Consider the following 19,831-nt stretch of genomic DNA (forward strand, 5'->3'; position numbering starts at 1 on the left):
AGAGTGGAAAGAATGCTTAAATAGGTCCAATAACAGAAAATTGTTCTTTAAAATCATGAGTTTGTGTCATGAGTAAAAGCTCACCACAATTTTTTTTCTCTCTTATTTGTGAATTTTTAACAAGCCAGTCAGCCCTCTGTTAGTTCTGCTTGCAGCACATCTCCATGTCTTCACTAGACAAACTGGTAGACCAAAATCTCAAATACTTAGCATAGGCACAAGACTTTTGGCTGATCTTTCTATCCAGAAGGACAACAGGGATTTCAAAGTTAGTTTCTGTGTCTAATTAAGGTGAACTGCTGAAATATTGCATGCACAAAAAGTCATAGCAAATTTGATTTTCTCTGATAACAGCTAAACAAAGTTGAAGGCTGTGGCTAAAACCACCTGTTGTGTCAATGAATGTGTATTTTTGTTGCCAAAGTCTACCCAGTTGAACACTACACAGAAGCATCAGGGGAAAACAGGTGGTGTGAGTCCTGGCTGCCTTTGTGTTTTCAATGTTGTACTCTTTTTTTTTTCCCCTCTTTAAATAAACCATACCACAAAAGCAAAAGAATAACATCACAGCAAGAGGAGACTGGAAGCATGCAGGATTTGCCTTCCTTGTTGTGCCAGACACCATCCCAGGGTTGTTTAAGAGATATGCTTTGTTATACATGCAGAGCTTTCCAGAGTAACAGTACAACCAGCAAAAGGACAAGGAGCCCAGCACTCATCTAAATGTGTAGTGTTGTGGGGACTCTGATCATTGTGTTTCAGCAGCTCATATTAACTGCTTGTGGACCTAGTGCAGTTGGAAACCTCCTTTTTCAGGCACATTGTTTATCCTGACCCTTGGACTCTGGTGGGCTGATATCCTTTGTCCGCCGTGTTTGTATAATGCATCCTGCCTACCAACAGTGCCAGGTTGTTAACTCATAATTTGGTCCACTGGTTGTCCTACTCTTTCCCCACTTGTAGCACAGAAGCAGGAAATTAAAAGCATTAATTTTTTATTCTGTATTATTGTTCACGGCTTATGATACTTTTACTGATCTTTTCCAAGAATTCCCTGGCTATTCATCTCCACTCACATACTGCTAATAATTTTCTTCTTCTACTATCCTGTTTGAATGGGGATCATCAGCATACCAGCTGAATGTAAAGTATTTATTCATATAATAACTCCAGTGTTATTTTAAATTCCATTTTCCAGAATTCCCAGCAATCCATATGCCTTTTGATTCACCACTGTGAAGTATGCAGAGGTTTTTCAGAGATGGCCAAGGTTTACCATTAATTGAGAACCTAGAAAATATATGAATAATTCCATGTGCTTATTAAAGACTGAAATACTTCTATTTTCTATGGCATTTTTCATTTGCCATTATGTGCCTTCTTTTCTTCCCAAGTCCTCTGAAAATCTTATCACCTCCATAGTCTGGAGGTGACCACCTCCAGACATTACAAACCAAATAATGCTATTACCTGTGACTGTTGTCATCTCAAGGTTCGACCTGTTTCCCCGTTACGAATAATCACAATAAGCAGTGATCTAGTTCTAGATGCTGCCCCTCCTAGATGCAAAGTGTTACCAGAGCACAAGTCTGTATGGCTGTCAGGCTCTCGTCTATCACCCTCACTAAATTTAACTGTAGACTCTGTGTTGAACATTTCCATTAGAATTCACTCTTTCATCTCACATACCTTAAAATAATCATGGAGTATCTATGGTCTGACCATGGGAAGCAATCAGCACATCTTGCAACAAAGCTGAAAATTTGGTACCGAAGAAGAGGGTGCCTGAGATGCAGATGATTGTTTAAAGAGGATGCAAAACTTTAGTTCAGAAGATGGGAATATTATCTGAGTTCTTCCTGCTGGACTGCAGTGAAGAGATATTGAAAAGAAATGTACAAAGGAGTTGTTGCTTCTCCTACTTGTTCTCTTTAGAGGAGAATTGCAGTTGACTGCAGCTAGATGTGGTGTTTGATTTTAGTAAATAAAATCACTTTTTATGGACATATTTAATTTCTTTTCTGATCCTTCTTTACTAAAATCACAGAATAACTAAACTTGGAATTGACTTCTGAAAGTTACATTGCCTGAGTCCTTGCTCAAACCATGTTTAACTTAGCAGCTGGAGCAGGCTGCTCGTGGTCATATCCTTGCAGGTTTTGAACACCCCTGCAACCACTTCCAGTGTTTCACAATCCTCATTTTGATCCCTACTCAGCTTTCTCATCCTACAATTTACCATTTAGGGAAGAGGATACATTTTTGTCCTCTTGCTCAGTTTTTACTTTCAAAGACAGAAGAGAATGTAAAATGTTCCAGAAATTGAGAGCAGTTCTTTAATAGCAAGTACTTCATGTTTCTGTAAACTATTCTCTCAAAAGCCTACCTCTACCACTAATAACCTCTGTTTCTCGGCTGCAGAGGGAGAACTAGGTCCCAACAGGATCCAGTTGTGCCACCTGGAAACAACAAAGTACAGACCACTCACCTCTCCATGCCATTAACCATTTGAAACCAGAAGGGTGTGACTTGAAAGGAAGTACAGAAACACCTGAGTTTTTAGATAAAGACTGCTGTTCCCACAAAATACCTCTTCTTCTGTAGCCTCTCCTGTTCTGCTCTACAGATAATTGCTATCACAGTCTTGGCTATGGCCTTCCTAAATGATAATTCTTCAGCTGTCACATAAATGACATGTGTCAACTCTAGCTCTTGACATGCCTGCTCCGGACAGGGGTAAGATACATAATTTTAGACAACACACTAACTTTATTTCCTCAAAAGTCACCTACCTTGTCCTTCTTAGGAGCTGTCTCTTTTAGGAGAATTAGGAAGAAAAGGAGAAGTCCTTCTCTGAAGAAACTCACTTTTTCTTCCTTCTTTATCTATTTGGCATCCCAAGGACATGAATAAATAGCTCTGATGCTTCAATTCTCCATGTTAAAGCAAATCTGCAAAGCTTATTTGCAGCTCTTTTCTCCTTCCCCTGCCTTTTTATTTTGTTGTTGTTGTTGGTTTTTTTGGTTGTTGTTGTGGTGTTTTTTTTGTTTGTTTTTTTTTGTTTTAAGATCACAGGTATACCTAAAATCTATAGGTCTCCTGTTGGGGCTGACAAAAAACCTACCCTTTCTACCCCCTGTAAGCATCAGACAGAAGAAGATTGTGTACGTGTCAGAAGGCTTGGTATGTGCCAGGTTTATTGGATGGGTTAGTGAAAATAATAACTTCTGTTAAATATCTAACCACAGTTGATGCACTCAAGCAGCTTCAAGGGTCACTCAGTATTTGGGCACTGATCAGACACTCAGCCACTGCCAAGGCTCAGGGCAACCTACAGACTCTTCAAGACGGCAGAAATGGATGGAGGGACCAACTATAGGTCTGAGGCAAGTTACCATCTTTGTGTAGGAAACTTGTTTTCCTAGATGGGATTCCTAGATGAACTAAGTAGGAAAAAACCACAGCATTATGGTCTTTTCTGTCATATTTTTCTTTGTTGGTTTGTGGGGTTTTTTGTTTGTTTCTTTAGGTTTTTTTCTTTTTCTTTTTTGAACAGCCATTACATTAATAGTTAGAGAACCTTTTGGGATTTTCTTCCCTAACCAAGAACAGTAAGTCTGGACTTGCGTGCAACCATATGTGAAAAACACATATAACTCATCTTTTGTCACAGATCAGTGTATCATTGCCACCAATACCATCTCATACTTGGATGTGATCAAAGCACTGATGAAAAGCAGCAGGCTGAAAAGGAACACAGATTACAACTGGCAAACAGTGGAGGGTAAGGGCAGGGCAATGGTTATTCTTGCTTTTGTCACCTGTCAGCTGGACTGATTGATATATCTCTGTGATATATCTGAGTGTGAAGTCCACAGCCCTAGAAAATTCCAGGTAGCATGGAGTAAAATAGCTACCTTTGTCTGCAAGTCAGGATGCTGCACATACAGCAAACCTCTCTCTGAGCTGCATACAAGCTTGTCACAGCATTTAAAAGAAAACTAAACACACTGGTATAATAAAAATGCTGGCAAAGTTGTGCCCAAGATATATTAAAAAACCTCACTCCGTGCATCTGAGTGGAAGAGTGTCCTCCACCTCTCTATGCATTTGGTGCAAAGGATCTCTGTGAGCAGGGTGTATCCTGCCCATGCATGCCCCACTGGGAGCATTGCACTGAAAGGGAGCTCATCACCTACTGCTGCCAGAGACCCACCTCTGACCGCTTCAGTCTCACAGCAGCACGTGGATTTAAAGAAAAGCAAATGAAAATGCCTTCAGAAAACAAGATGTTCTGCCCCTTCTTCTCCCCCTGGGGGAAGGATTATAGTATAAACAAGACATGAAAGTTGTTTCTCATAGTACGTAAGTGCTCGGGTGCTCTCAATACATCATCAGATAAACCCATACGGATTAAAATATAAAATAGCCCTCTCTGCTTCCTGCCTGCTTCTGTCACGTCACTGCCCATCTTCTCTTTTCTCCCTTGCCTCATCCGCATCTGCCATGGCAAAGTGAAATCCTGCTCGCCACCAAGCACAAGCACTGTCAGTTGACTCTCACCCTCCTTCTTCAACCCTCTGCTGCGTTGACAGAGGGGACCTTTGTAAGCAAGTTGGGAGCAATGACATGGAATGGCGCTATCCTGCCACAGCATTGCTTAAAGTACCTTGTTTGGATGGCTCAAAAAGGGAAAGACTTGTTTTGGGTTACATATGAAATATTCAGGTAAGGCCCAGCTAACTCTCATATTTCTTTATCTGTACCTCTTCAACCATCACTCTCTTTGCACAAAACACCCACAGGTCTGTATTTCTAAGCATAATGCTCCACATGGCTGCAGGGAGGATTTTTCAGGGGGAAGGGGTTGTTTCCCACCTAACTATTGCCTTACACCTCATGCCACCCGAAGTAAATGGAAAAGACTGCAGCCAATTCAGGAATGCTACTGCTGCCATCTCCTGAGAAAAGCTAGGCTGAGCATGTTTAATGGAGTTACAGAAGCTGCTGCTGCTGCCAGAATGTCTGCCTAACCGTGTCCTAATGAAATGGAGTCTTTTGGCTGGACTAGACTAGCCTGTAAATGAGTTATATCTAAGATTACAGTTATTAAACTAGAAATATGGGATCCAAACCCACATGCCTAGGAGTTGCCTGGAAATCTCATTTGCAGATGTAGCATTAGATCACAGTATATGATTAATCTTCTCTGCTTCCCAGAGGCAAACAGGAAATCCCTGGTCTACTGAGCCACGGAGGTCTCCAAATCCAGCTAACTGGGAGAGCTGAAATTTTGAATTCAGAGACACAAATGCTGATGGGACTCCAAGCTGAAATGCTTACCCTTCTCACATTTAACTCTGAGCATAGAAATTTTGAGGGAAACTGTTACAAACTACCAAAAATTTAAAAATTCTCAAGGGATAATATGAAGTCTTCTCAATTAGTCCTTAGTCAACACTGAAAATAGAATTTAATCTCCTTCACCAACTAATATCAACAGCCCTGTGAAATTCCCATTTATAAAACCCCCAAATCCAATGATTACTTTTTCCCTTCGCTGTCTCCATATGTAGACATGTGATTGCCTATGTTCTCACAGACAACAAAATGTTTCATACTTTCTAGGAGCAACTATGTGGGTCTAACAGGTTTTCCCAGAATCTTCTTTTTCAGATATTGGAAGCAGTATATTACACTATACAATCCAAAAATTTTTCTAAAGCTACATAATATATATAATACCCTCTGACATAAGGGGTGATAGACAGTAGGAATGCCAATCAGTTCCAGAACTTTCTTCATTAGCAGCATCTTAAGACACAGTCCTCTCATGAAGCTCTGCTATGTTGTCATCTGCACCCTGCTGCTGCTAATGAGATTTCTTTCCCATTCACTCCTTAACAATGATGCTCATCCTGGCCTTTGTAAAGTACTTCAATATGATTTTTCAAAATCACTAAGAAAGTATAAAATAATATTAGCTGATCATTATAACTCCTGTGACAGCCATGGAAAAATATTTTCTGTGTTCGTCTAGAGCTAATGACTACTTAACAAGTATCACTATAGTAACATGACTACTTCTAATTTTCTTTCAAATTACCAATGAGACTTTGCTTCTCTTTCAAGATGAGATGTTTCTGCTTGTAATTTCTGAAATTGAAAAATTCTACCATTTTTTACAGTAAAAATTCACCTTTCTTGATGTGGCAGTGCTGATATCCTTTAGCAAACCATAAAGAAAGAGAATAAAACACCTTTGAAAAGACTCAGTCTGAGAGCTGAAGAAAGCTTTGGAGCCTCTGCTCCCACCGTCCTGTATCCTAGATAACTGTGTCACCCATCTTACATCTCACAGTCTTCTTCTAAGCTACAAAATATGAGCTATTTAGTTTTGGCTGAGTACTAAAAGCAGTGAAAGGTTGCTTTTTAACTTAATATTATTCAGTCAGCAGAGATGGGGGGATAGAGAAGGATGGGAGCACTCAGGGTCCATGGCCTTGAAAGTCATTCAACTTTTTCACTGCAAACTTATTACCATGGGTAAGGTATGGGGCTTCCCAGAGGCTGCTGACTTCTGCTGCTGCAATGGGCCTTGCCATGGCACTGGCAGAAGAGTCAGCACTCAGGCAGAGTCCGGGAGGGGATGTTGCTGGCTGGATTGCGATTGCCACACTCTGCTCAGCTGTGACAGCATATGCTCAGCATTCAGAGCCAGAAAAGGACATGATGCTGTCCTTGCACACTCTGAGCAGCCAGCAGCCTTCTGGTGAGTGAGGGGATGGACAAGTGAAATGTGTCAGGCAGAGAAGGGGAGCCAAACTGAGTGTCAACGGGAACAGCAGAGAGAAGAGGAACATGTACGAGAAAGGCAAAAGAAAAAGAAGGGATGTGCTAAATGGCAAAAGGGCAGAGACGGGAGCGAACAAAATGCTGAGGGAGTCAAAGGACCTGTGACAGTGACAGGAGATATTTTCTTATCTATAAAAGGATCCAAGTGGAAAAAAAAATACTAAAACCCCACTGCTTGGAGTTCTCTGAGCACATGCCTTCCTTCCTTTGGTAATGGCAGTCCCCAGAACAAGCTGCAATGTCTGCCTCAACAAAGCTGCCATTGATATTACAGTCTAAACAGACTCTTAAGGACCCTCTGTCAACAAAAAGCCGGATTCATATAGAAATTACCTTTACAGTAATGTCCTCTGTGTGTGTCTGTATGTATTTGAAATAATTTCAGTAAAAGCCTATCTAAAAAATACCACTGGGAAGAAATTCTCCATGCTTTCATTCTAGAAAGAACAAGAGGTTTTGCTCATATTGTCTGGAACAGATCAGAGCAATGGCTGCTTTGTCCCCTCCTCCTCCCACACATCTTAGCAGGTTTTACCCCATCATCCACTTTAGGACATGTTCCTCCATGGGAATTGAGGGTGGTGATGGTATTTCTTCAGCATCTGATGGATGCCAGCATACCGTACCCAGTCAGGCTGCAGGAGCAACCAGGGGAGTGAGAACCTGAATTCCTGCAACAGGCATCTTAGTCTCTGTAGCAAGAAACTTCATGCTCTGGGCTCTGAGCCAAACTTCACCAGAGCTTCAGATCGCTGCAATTCTGGTTCTGAAGCATCTGCCTGGGGAGCTGTCAGGAAAACGGACAAAAATATTCTCTTCTTGTGGTACATCCAAGCTTCATTTACTCTGACATTCGTTGGTGTACCATTTTGGCTTCAAAAGACAGCCTTGTTAATTGGAAACATCCTGACCAGCTATGGTTTGGTATTCAGCAGGTCTGCTAACAAAACTGAGGAGAGAGAATTCATGGGCACAAATAGGCAAATGAACCAGACCTCTTTTTTCTCTTTATCCTGCTCCCTCAGAGGAAGAACAAGAACAGGACTCAGCATTATTGAGCAAATATGGAGGTTTAGGTGGATATAGGTGAAATTTCTGTACATCATAGTATGTCCCTAAGGATTAGGCAGAGTGTCTCAATGTAACACCACCTTTAAAGCCTGGGTACTTGTTCTGAAGCTCACATTGAATTTCAGTCTTATATTTTACATTTTGATTACTGCTTAGTTCAGCAAACCCCCCACATATCTTTCACACATGGTAAGAAAATATTATCATTAATTAAAAAAGTTACCTGACTTATCAAGGAATGTTAACAGCTCAATAATAGTGATATTTTTTCAGAATGAACCATTTCTTCCAGCATGCCCTGTAACTTTATCCTATAGCTTGCCTGTCTTTCTCTAGGTGGAGTAAACTCTCCATTGTTTTGTAGCTAAAAATAGGCAGTTAGGTTTTATTGCCAGCAGCTGCTCCACTCCAGAAAAAGAGGAAGCCTCCCTCCATTCTGATTAGAAACATGGTCTGAAGATTTTATTCAACACTACAATTGGCAAAATAGCAAACCACTGAATGCTGTGCCTAAGCATGCAATTACATTATAATTCTTGAGTGTAATGCTCTGCACAGTTGCCACAATGTTAATCTGAATCTAGCAGCAGTTAGTTGACCATCTTATTCTCTGAAGATGATGGTTTAGGGAGGAATAAATTGCACACACTGAAGTTGAAATTAGGAAAGCACTTCACATGCTAAAACCTATATTCAGGACAGAAATTAAAGAACATGACTTAGAATACATTGCAAGACTAAATGTTTTTTGACCTCAGAGGCCCTTAAGATAGAGATGAAATTTACTGCGTGAGGATGTAGTTTGTTAAACAGGCTGGTAGATTGATACAAGGTAATAAACACCTCTCAAACAAGCAGTGTAATTTTATACTTGGAAACATAATTTGTTTTTACAAGAAAACTACTTATAAAGTATTTGAGACACACTGATTCTACAAAAGCAGTAATATAAAGACATTAAGTAGTAATGAGATTAATCACAGTAATTACTAATGAAACAAGGTTTTCTTATACAGCTTTTAGGTTTCTTTTTTTCCTCTACATGAAAAATACATTTGCATTGTAATGTTAGTTCAGTTAGATGCAAATTCTGCCTCCAGTGTGACTTTGCACAGCCACAATCAAGAGTCAGTACCATGAGTCCAAACCAGTGCCACTAGCTTGACCTGGAAAAGCAGGGACAGAGTACGCTAAAGATCACGGCAGTTACACAAAGAGTGTGGTAACGATGAAGCTAAATTATTCATTCTGCCACCAAATTATGTCTGGAAGCTCAGGGACTGCTGTACAGAAGCCACATCTCTTTCTTGCATGCAGCCTACATGAGTGGAACAGCTTACCTGCACTGAAGAGTCTGTTTTCAGACTGTGTATGTCTTTTCACTGCACTTGCAGAGTGCAGCAGGACATATTTAAGGTGCATTGAATTATCAGTGCTAAAATACAGTTCACTCATTTAAATTACTTTTTAGTTCATTAAGTCCTTGGGCTTTGGTCATACAGATAATACATATTTTGTCGGTTTCTTTGTTCTGTCAGAGCCATCCACATATGGCGTGACAAAATTATTAGTGCTGGTTATGTGTCACCATGTAAATGCTTTATTTTTTTACCAGATGTCTTTTCTTCCAGCTTTGGCATTTAATTGTCAAGATGCATTTTAGTTTCCTAAATTGTATAATCTAATTTAACAAAAACTGCTGGAAAAACAAGTACAAGCACTAACAAAGGTGAAACATTATTTCATTTATGAAATTTGTTACTAAAGGCATGATTATGCAGTGTGCTCTGTCATTGCTATTTGTCAGCATTTGTTTAAGGTTGCAATTGAACAAAGAACAGTAAATGCAGTTTAGTGTAGAAAGGCAAGGTCACATGGCCTTGGCCTTAGTTAATTTATCTTTCATGACAGATTCTATTTTCTGCTACTAGTATTATTACCAGCATTACATTTCTCCCATGACAGTGCATCTGGAGCTCTTGCATTTCCAAACGTAGTGGTAGCATTTAATTTGTGTGACATTATTCAGTTATCAAGAAAAAGCGCATGCTGAGAAAACACTGTGGTTAGTTAACAATAGCATAAAAAATGAGTTCTTGTAAGCAAGAGCAATGTCTCAAGTACTTTGCTAAAAACATTTCTTTCTGAGGCTGCACTACCCCATTCCTGTCATGGGAACCTGGGCATTCACCAAGCAGGTCTCCAGATGAAGGTTAACAGGCAGATGTGCTGAGATGGGAGATACAGAATGAGTTTAACAATTAAATTTCATATATTTTTCCCTAAGTAATGGCAGCTGGACAATGTGCAAAGACTGCAGCACTGAATTATAGGAAAGGCACACTGAGATCACCCTCGTCTAATCTTTTTTCTGTGGAAGATCATCTCTACATATGTAATTTTCAACAGAAACAAATTTAATCCATCCTTGGAGACCTAAAGTGATGGAGAAGACATGCTATCATGTATTTCCTATAATATTATATACACATGGCTTTGTATGCTTATATCTGTTTTAATTGAAATACAAATATACCCAAGGCTTTAGTAGATGTAAACAATGTAGCTGTAAACAGGAAATCTTCATGGAAGGTCCTACCAGGATTCAACAGGGGTCTGCTCTTGACAAAACATAACTTACTACCTTTGTGTACAAACTGAAAGACAAAGTAAAATGACAGTGCAGGTTTTGGAAATTATGGAAGCTGGTGAAGTCATAAATTAGACAGATGATAATTGTAGAGAATTAATCATTTAGTAGGGTGGGCTGATTTGAATATCCTGTTTTAATGCAGATAAGTTTGCACTCATACATCTAAGGAAGAAAGAGCATAGTTTATATAGACAGGATTGGACTAAGTATTTCAAAACGATAGAACATGAAAAGAAGTCAGGGTCTTGGTAGATAATTAACTGAACACGATCTTGCAGTGGGATGATGCAATTAGAGACTGAATGTCAGCCCTGAAGCCTAAGCAGGGAAAATATGAAGTGGGAGTAAGAAGGTGATATTAGTGCTGTTTATAGCAAATGTGAAACCATGACAGGAATGCCATGTGCAACTCTCATACTCACATTTCAGAATGGACTATCTGATAAATCACATAGTCAGAAAGTCCTGCCATAAACATGTTGAGGTCTGAAAGGCATGACTTACTGTGAAAAGCTAGGAATGAGCAAGCTGCCTGTCTTATCAAAAAGACAAGCAAAGAAGACTATTGTAAAAGATATAAAAGATGTTTTTGATTGTGAGTGGCTTTTTAGTATAAGAAGAAAGAGCGTAACATAGGACAGTATAGGATATTATTCTCTTGAAAAAGTGATACGTAAGATCTAACTGCAAATAAAACCCTTAAAAATCCAAATCACCCAGTGAATAATTATCCGTATCATTAACAAGGTGATGGATCTTCTACTCTCTTCTGATATGTCTAAAGGTCTTTCCTGGGATATTGCACTTTCAGGAGAAATTATAGGCCTGCTGCTGAGACTTACATCTTAGGTGCTGCAACTTGCAGGAACATGATCTCTTCCAACCTCAAAGTCTACAATTAGGCGACTAACACAATTCTACTTCCTTTCTTTGAATTCTATCAAATAATATTGATGTATACCTACTGAGGAAGTAGCTCTGAGTTCCTTGAGTTTCAAAATAAGGCATTATACTTCACAGGTTTTGGACAGATTTTTTGTCACTAAAATCAATAGACTTGTATTTTAAAATAATCCTGAGAATGGGGAGATTGTGAAGTTGTTTCTGGATGGCACAACCTGTTCCCACCAAGGACATAGCCATTCAAAAATCCTGCTGAATCACTGGAACTGGAAACAGTACTAAATTTCGTTTCTACAGAGATTAGTTCTGCTGAATACAGAACAATCACATCCTTCAGTTTATCACTTTGTTTTTAGGTTCATATACTTGAAATAATATCTACTGTTAAGTGGTCCTGACTGCAAAAACACCAGACTGTGTTTTCAATAAATAATTCCACTTTAATGGCAAAGTAATAATTTAGACAGATACAGTGTGCACACCTGCAAAAAAAAAAATACGCAAGCTGGTTTACAAGCTAGAGGAACAATAAACCAATAGAAAATACATCATCCAGTTAAGTCCGATGACACCAAATACTTATTAGGGTTTTACAAAGACTACAAAATTTTTCAGATGATTTATTTCACTGTTTCTATTTACAAGATATGTTACATCAAAAATGTACAAAATATAAAATGTGTACAGACAAATGTTTCACAAACAATTTCTGAGTCGTAAACTAGGTGGACTCACTGAGATGTATTGCAGGAAGTTTTGTATATGTAATATTGTGTGTTTGTGAGCTAAATATGGCAGGAAAAGATTTGCAGGTTTGCTCAGAGCACAGGTACAAGAAAGAGCAGCTTTGCTTTAGTTCTTTGAGTCAGTCAAGGTGTATGAGCTGACATTTTGCATCAGAAATGGATTCAGATTTGGGGGGCACGATGTTGGTCTGACTGAATCGTACATGCATAAATTCAGAGTTTTATTAGGGCAATAGCACCGTGTAGGAACCTCTAGATTCAGCGATGCAGCTTAGTGCCATTTGGAAACTGCATTGATTTCTTTAAGTTACAGCAGGTGGCCACAGAGCGGCCACGAGGAGTGGATAGCACCAGATACACATTCCAAAGGTAACATCCATGGAGGTGTACAGTACATGACTACACAATGCCAGAGCCCTTAGGTACCTTCTTGTTCACGTGCACCTATTTTAATCTCACGGCTCTTGTGGTAAAAGAGTGTTTCTGATTACTCTGAGCAGTCCGAATGCAGTCTGGCTGTAGCCTGCCGTGACATATGAACTTAACACATTTTCAGACTTTTCCCCCCCGAAATGTATTGGCTTCATATAGATATTGAAACGTGCTGACTGTAGCATTGATAGCTCCTGCATAGTCGTAACAACTGTAAGTACAGGACAAACACACCAGGTAATAACAGCTTTTAGGTTTTGCATTCTGTATTTGTTTGCAACATACAGGAAATCTCAGCAAGTGAAATATCTCTTAACACCAACAGAATAAAATACAATTTTTTTTGTTTGTTTGTTTTTGATTTGATTTGTGCAAGGCTTTTTTTTCTTTTTTTTTTTGTTTTTTTTCTCTTTTTTTTTCCTCTATATTTACAATACCCACCCAGTAGACTGTGCAAAACCAACCCACTTTTACAGTATAAACTCTTCCTCTTCCACAGTGGACATCACTGCTTCAGTGTTCTTTTATGCTGAATTCTTCATGTACAACTATAGCAATCAAAACAACATGCTGAAACTAGAAAAAGAAAAAAAAAAAACCCATATATTTGTGCTCATGCTGCATCAAGTGCATCCAGCTCTGCTGGATAAGTATTCAAAACATCTATCCTCCAAAAATTCCGTTCCATGGGACCAAATGGATTTGAGCCGATTTTGTCAGCATTTAGGTGGCAGTGAAAGTGGGTTTGGGTTCCTTGTGTACTTCTGAGGGTAGGCAGAGAAATCTATTCACAAGATAAAAATATTATATACCAACTGTTCTTTCTCGTATCCATTACTTTAAAAAATCATGATATACAGATATGAGGCTACTATGTTAACTGATGTTTTCTCATTAGTAAATGAAGAAAAAAACAGTGTAAATTACCAATGGTTTAGGAATTAAACCAACTGTAAAACTGTTCTAGAAATCTGTTTTAAGGCAGTGAGACAGCACCATAAGAAATGTTCCTTCTTTCACTGAAAAGGCTCAAACAAACGAAGCCCTAAAAAGCCTTTAATCAGTGTTGGTTAATAATTGGTAGAAAACCGTTGTTAAGGAGTGGGCAGGTGGTTAAAAAAGACCCTTGTGGTAAAAATAACTTTATAAAATCTGTGACTTGTGTACTAAAAACTTGATGGAGCGCATCACCGTGACCATGGCAGTTAGAATTAAATTGGCACTTATCCAGCATATCACAGTCATGTTTTCTGGTGATTGCACAATACTGTTTGTGCTTTCTGAGTTACTATCATCTTTTACTCATTTTGGAATGGACAGTAGTGTATAACACAAACACCACTGCCGTCCTGTGACCAGCACCATGTGGCACAACAGAGGTTAGAAGATAATTAGGAGACTGCATTGTTCATGCAGCACCTCAGGGTAAACTAAAGGAAAAAAAAACCCAAAGAAGTTTCACTGTAAACTTGTACAGAGAAACAGAGAGAGACAAAGAGAGAGAAGGAGGATAAGGGAAAAAAAATATTCCAGTTTGGCTAACACGTGTGCAATCTGCTCAGATGCCCTTGGTCTAGGGCACTTTCCAGTTGACAAATGGAGTCTCACTTGGCTCCATAGGTATTGAAATTAAACTAATTCAAGCTTTCCACTTCAATTTTTCTTCCTGACTTTGCAGAGTTAGGTCTCCTGCCTACCTACAACACACCATTCTTACTCAGAGACCTCGATGTGCTGCTTTAATACTGGCAGTGGTCTAGTGGAAACAGATTTTACCATCATCCTACAGCAAGATTTGTCCCTTTCAGAGGGTTGATTCAAGGGATGAATCCAAAATGTCGTCGTGGTGGCTGGTGCTATCACTGTCACAGCTCTGCGCACTCGAATAGTTGGCTGCCTCTTGAAGCCTCATTAGCATATTCATCTGAAAGAAGAAAGCAATGTTTACACAATCTCGTCTCATTTAATACTGCAGTGACCGTGTTAAAATTTAATTAAGCTCCCTTGCTGTATGAGGTGTGCTGGTATCTAGGTGAGAGACCATACAAAAGGATTTCAGAAAGGGCAGGGTGATAGTGGCTCCTATTGGCACTCTTTTCATTGCCTTCTGGTTTTTAAATAGAAGCTTAAAGGTCCAAAGAGGGACACAACGGAGCTGCCTGATAACTCTAATTCAGGGGTGAGGCCAGCTGCAGCTGCAACACTGGCAGAGGAAGGAAGCTGTATCTCAGCTGGACATCTGGGCCCATATTTGGAGACAGTCAAGCTTCCAGATAATTTTTGGATGGTGTAGATGATTACGCTGGAAAAGCAACTGAAAACATAATCACAGTAACATACCCCCTCCACAAGAGAAGGATGGGGAGGGAATGAGAGAGGGTGGACTGATGCCAGCTGCTTCATAAATGAGTCCCATCTGCTCTTGAGGGGCTGACCTCAGGAGGGGAACAGCAACAGATCCTCCTACCCAGGAGAGTAGACCCCTCATAATTTAGGGATTACTGGTACCTGAAATCCATCTGAAAATCAGCAAATGGCAGCATTAAGACCCAGAAAATTACTTGGATGCTTGATGCCTAACTCTGTATAATGGTCAGGATTTTATTTATAAAGCATCCACTTCTGCCAGCATGCTAAGGACTGCAAGCAATGTTGAGAGTGTTTTAGTGTTTTTCACGGAATAAATACGCTGTTGTTACAAAAAGCAATCAAAGAAAAACCAAAGAGAAAGATGCATTCTTATCTGTGTTTTAAACCCCTATTTCCAGTTTGTTTGGAAATCCTTACATCTCTATGCTTTCAACTTGCACGGTGGAGTTTTCTCTAGGCACTGAACAGTGTTCAACACTTTTGAGTAGCTTTTGCTGAAGCTTTGATAGGTATCCCATGCTTGTGAACACAGAATACCTGTGGTGGCTGCTCAATACAGCCTGCACATGATGTGTCCTGTTTCCACAAGTGCAGCGTCTGTCCACCCATGAGCTCCACTGCAGGTGGGGGCAAACCCTCCAGTCACAATTTCCAAGCTTCTGGCATTTACTCAGGTACAGATGCTGACCACAGTGTGCAGGGAGCAGGGGTGAATGGACACTGAACTCAGGCTGCCCATGTTTTCACCATAGTGGAGACTATGCTGTGCTGGAAGCCTGTCCAATACACTCGCTCAAAGCCCAAATCACAGGGTCAAATTATCACCTGAAAGCTTATGGAATGGGAGAGGACCTCAAATTAGATGATTTTCTGCACTTCTTCAGGGTGCAAGGTCTGTTTTTGAACATGAAACAGTGAGGCTGAGGAACCATTTTCGTAACACTGATAAGAGTTAAATGCATTTTTCTCTAAGAAATTCCCTTTTCCAAGGGCTGCCTGTATTCTAGAAATACAGTTCTCTAAAATGCTATTTTGAATTATGATAAAGGCAGTCCACAGAGAAAGCACTACACAAGAATAGCAGTTCAACACATGCATTTTAATAGTCCATTATCAGAGGAGGCAATGGTAAACCCATATGTCTGGGATCATATTTAAATAAAACAAAACATGGCATTGAGGGAAATCAATTTCTTATCATTTAATGCCACCACACTTGCATTCCTTTTACATTAAGACTGTTACACAGTCATCAGTTATCTTAAAATCTTCTGAGAAATGGGAGGATGGCTAATTTCTATTTTCACTAAATTCTCTATGATAGATAAGTTAGATAATGTGAATATCGCAGTCCTTCATTTGTATAATGTAGATGAAGACCCGCCCAATGAAAAATGATGTTTTCATGATAAAATTGATTATAAGCTGCTGAAGAGTGGTACCCAAACAATATAATGGTGAAGACCTGATACATGGTACCAGATACCAGGTACATCTGGGCAGATGGGAAATGCAAACAGTATAAGGACAAATTAACATGTTGTTGATACATGCCTTCCTGCTTCCTTTCATTTTCAACATTCTTGTAAATTACAGGAGGATTAATTTTAAAAGCCTATTTTGCACAGTAGATTTTTACTGCACAGCGTACAGTTTAACATGTGAGAGTAAAGTGCATACTGAAAAGCTTTTTCCCAAAAGTTTGAATCTTACCAAGGGATCCCCCTCTGTATCAGTCTGTGGAACATGCTTAGATGTTGTTCCTTCTTTTGCTGATGCATAACCTTCATAACCAACATCTTCGGGTCTTAACTGAAGTAGTGATGGCCACTCATGCTGTAGAGTTGCAGAGCTCCATGGATAGGTATCAGCTACCCACTTGGAGGGATCCTCCCAGGGTGCCCTCTTACCGTACATCTATATTATGGATATAACACAGGTAAGTACTCTACAGAGTTTTCAGTATCAGTTGTAACAGCAGAAAAAGAAGTTATCACAAACATCTAAACCATTTTAGAAAGAGATCTGCTTTCAGATGTTCTCAGTACTCAGGTAAAATATGACCTTAAGAAGACCTGATCATCTCCACTAACGCTCCTTCAATACACCAAGTGGCTGCAAGTTGGAAAACACTCAGTAACTAGTGACACTTGTAGACAACAGCAAGTTCTTGATACAGTGTGAAATGAGACCTCCAGGTAATTTGCTTAAAGCATATCAGTGAAATTAACACAGACCTATCAAAAGCACTCAGGTTAATTGGATTTTGTTTCAAGTGAATTAGAAGGTGGCAGTACAGATTGTTCACTTCTCCTAGTAAAATGAGATGCTGAATCAGATGTCTGTCCACATCCTAAGTGTGAGAACTTTTAGAAGGTCAAGAGAAGAACTTCACAAGGGATGTATTTTTCCTTACTGTGAAGCATAAAATGCTTATGAATCTGGGAGGAGGACAGAGGAAGTAAAAATGAGAATACTGTAATTATAGGATATCTGGTAGCTTCCTCACTAAAATGCATCCCTGCCTGTATTGCTGTTCACAAGCAACAAGTTAACTGAGAACCCCTTGGCTGCTGCTTTAAAGATTTTTTTTAGCAGTGACAATGACACACTGGGATGGGAAGCCATTCACCAGGGCTTTTTGTAATTTCTCCCATCTCAAACAGCCTCACACCATCCAAGAACACCCTGCTATTGGCAGGGCATGCACTCATGGAGGATATAGGTGGGCCGCACTCCTAAAGGGATTATAAGAGGGGAGGACTTTAGTGATAAAGGCAGAGTGATGAGTTGTGCTTATCACTGCAACACCTGCTGCCAGGAACTTGCTGAATGCAGAGTTCAGGTTAGGCAGCCAAGTTCCCTGTATTAGGCACAGAGGTACTCAGACTCTTTCTGCCCTACACTGAGGCTAGGTTGCTAAAACAGAGTTCTGCCTAAATAAGCCAAGAGAAATGTTCCTCAGGTAGGTAGCAGCCTAACTCCAGACTGTAGCACTTCCCTTATCTGAGATTAATAGCAACTAAACCTTTTCTGGAATCTAGAGCAAGGCTTGTAAATCCTACGTCTGACAAGTGAGTTTGCAAAGTACCTGACTAGAAAGGCAGTTTTTATCCATCTTTGGTTCCAGGAGCACTTAATTATATGATATAAAGGATTTCTGTTTATTATTAATAATTTTATTCTATGGAAGCCATCCAAAGCAGCTAAAAATTGGTACAGCTCATGAAACAAACATATTTTCTTCTATATGCTGCCATCTTCTGCTCCACAACTGAAGTTTTCATTTAAGCAGTTACCCTGTATGCTTGGGAAAATATGAGCATGAAGAATACCACTGCATTTTTATAGCTGGTCTAAACAAGTGCTGTTAATCTCACTGTGACTGTTCTATCAAATGTTTGGCAGTATTCTGTACAAGGCATAAACACTGTAATTCCCAGAGAGATAAGCAGTTTTTGGAAAGCATGAGATATTCAACAGGCAAGATTCTAAACCTCCATCGCATCAGTATGTCACTGTGTCAATACAGGTGATAAAGAAACTGCAGCCGCTTACATAGCTCTGCCTAGTCCATAACAATCCCCTCTGCACTGTGTAGTAATTTTTTTCAGTGTAATGTGTGGAACAAAATGCCTTTCCACAAAGCACCTTTTTAGAGGACGTAGAATTGCAGTGCATAAACAGAAAAAAGGAAAAAGGGAGAAAGCCAATTAAAGATAGGAGGGGAAATACAAAAAAAAAAGAATGGATTAATGTAAAGATTTAGGCTTGCTCCAGAGATATGGAACTATCTGAAATCCTAACCTCCTCTGGTATAACCCGGAGTTATCCTTCTGGGGAAGACCTCATTGCAGCCTTCCAGTACTTGACGGGGCTTGTAAAAAAGAGGGGGAACAACATTTTAATGTAGGCAGATAGTGATAGGACAAGGGAGAATGGTTTTAAACTAAGACAGGAGAGATTTAGATTAGATGTTAGGAAAAATTCTTTACTCAGAGGGTGGTGAGGGATTGGAACAAGTTGCCCAGAGAGGTTATGGATGCCACATCCCTGGAAGTGTTTAAGGCCAGGAATTAGATGATCTTCTAGGTCCCTTCCAATCCAAGCCTTTCTATGATTCTATGAAAACATCCTTGCTCACAGCTTTTCCCCACATGCCTGTGTATCTAACGGTCTATGTAGGTGGTAGGAGGATTACACAGACCGAAGCTATTTTCTTGCACTAGTGTAAAGCTTATTAACCATTCCATTTAGGGGTAAGCTGAGCCTGCCTTGACTCAGGGAGACAATCTGAGCTGTATTTAGCCATGCTGGGAACTCTTTAAACAATGGAAAAACCCCCACCTTCCTCCAGTCACAAAGAAACCCTCTTCATAAAATACAAGATATGTTAGTGCTGGAGCAAACAAAGCCAAATTATGTATCAGAGCAAGAGCAGGTCAAAAGGAATTTGAGTCTGCCTTCTATAACTCCTCCAAAGAGTTTCCTCTTGAAAATGCAACAACATTCATACCAGGATGCATTGTTTAAAAATAGCTTGGAGAAAGCCTTTGAAAGCAATCAAAAAAACTTCTAGGAAACAAATGAAATACCTGAAGTCCTTCTCTCACAGCTTCCAGAAGATACGGAACCAGGGAATAGTTCCAAAGGTCTGTGAACCACACTCTGGAGCCATCAACATCCATAGGGCAAGGGAGGAAGAGACGGGGACCTGAGCAGTCAAGTTGTATATTAAAAAAGGTAGAACTAGGAAACACACTTAAAATAATCTTCTCAAAATTAAAAGAACAGTACTGGA

At 39.7% G+C, this 19,831-nt stretch overlaps 1 protein-coding gene across 9 annotated transcripts in view; it reads right to left on the reverse strand.

Moving 5' to 3' along the window:
- Window positions 1–11,901: 11,901 nt before the first annotated feature.
- Window positions 11,902–19,831, reverse strand: part of NAV3 (neuron navigator 3) — a 524,494-nt gene continuing 516,564 nt past the window's right edge. For 8 of the 9 annotated variants that reach the window (XM_042017696.1, XM_042017695.1, XM_042017693.1 and 5 more), the window contains 3 exons: window positions 19,626–19,744; window positions 16,744–16,947; window positions 11,902–14,584 (listed from right to left, as the gene is read on the reverse strand). In XM_042017696.1, the coding sequence (XP_041873630.1) occupies window positions 14,465–14,584; window positions 16,744–16,947; window positions 19,626–19,744 (443 nt within the window). In that variant the 3' untranslated portion in view covers window positions 11,902–14,464. The remainder of the gene's footprint in view (window positions 14,585–16,743; window positions 16,948–19,625; window positions 19,745–19,831) is intronic. The other variant, XM_042017692.1, reaches the window with a different exon arrangement.

The sequence above is a fragment of the Corvus kubaryi genome, unplaced genomic scaffold (assembly GCF_017639235.1).
Source record: "Corvus kubaryi isolate FWS band 111438036 unplaced genomic scaffold, C.kubaryi_AGA036_p1.0 137, whole genome shotgun sequence".
Taxonomy (NCBI): Eukaryota; Metazoa; Chordata; class Aves; order Passeriformes; family Corvidae; genus Corvus; species Corvus kubaryi.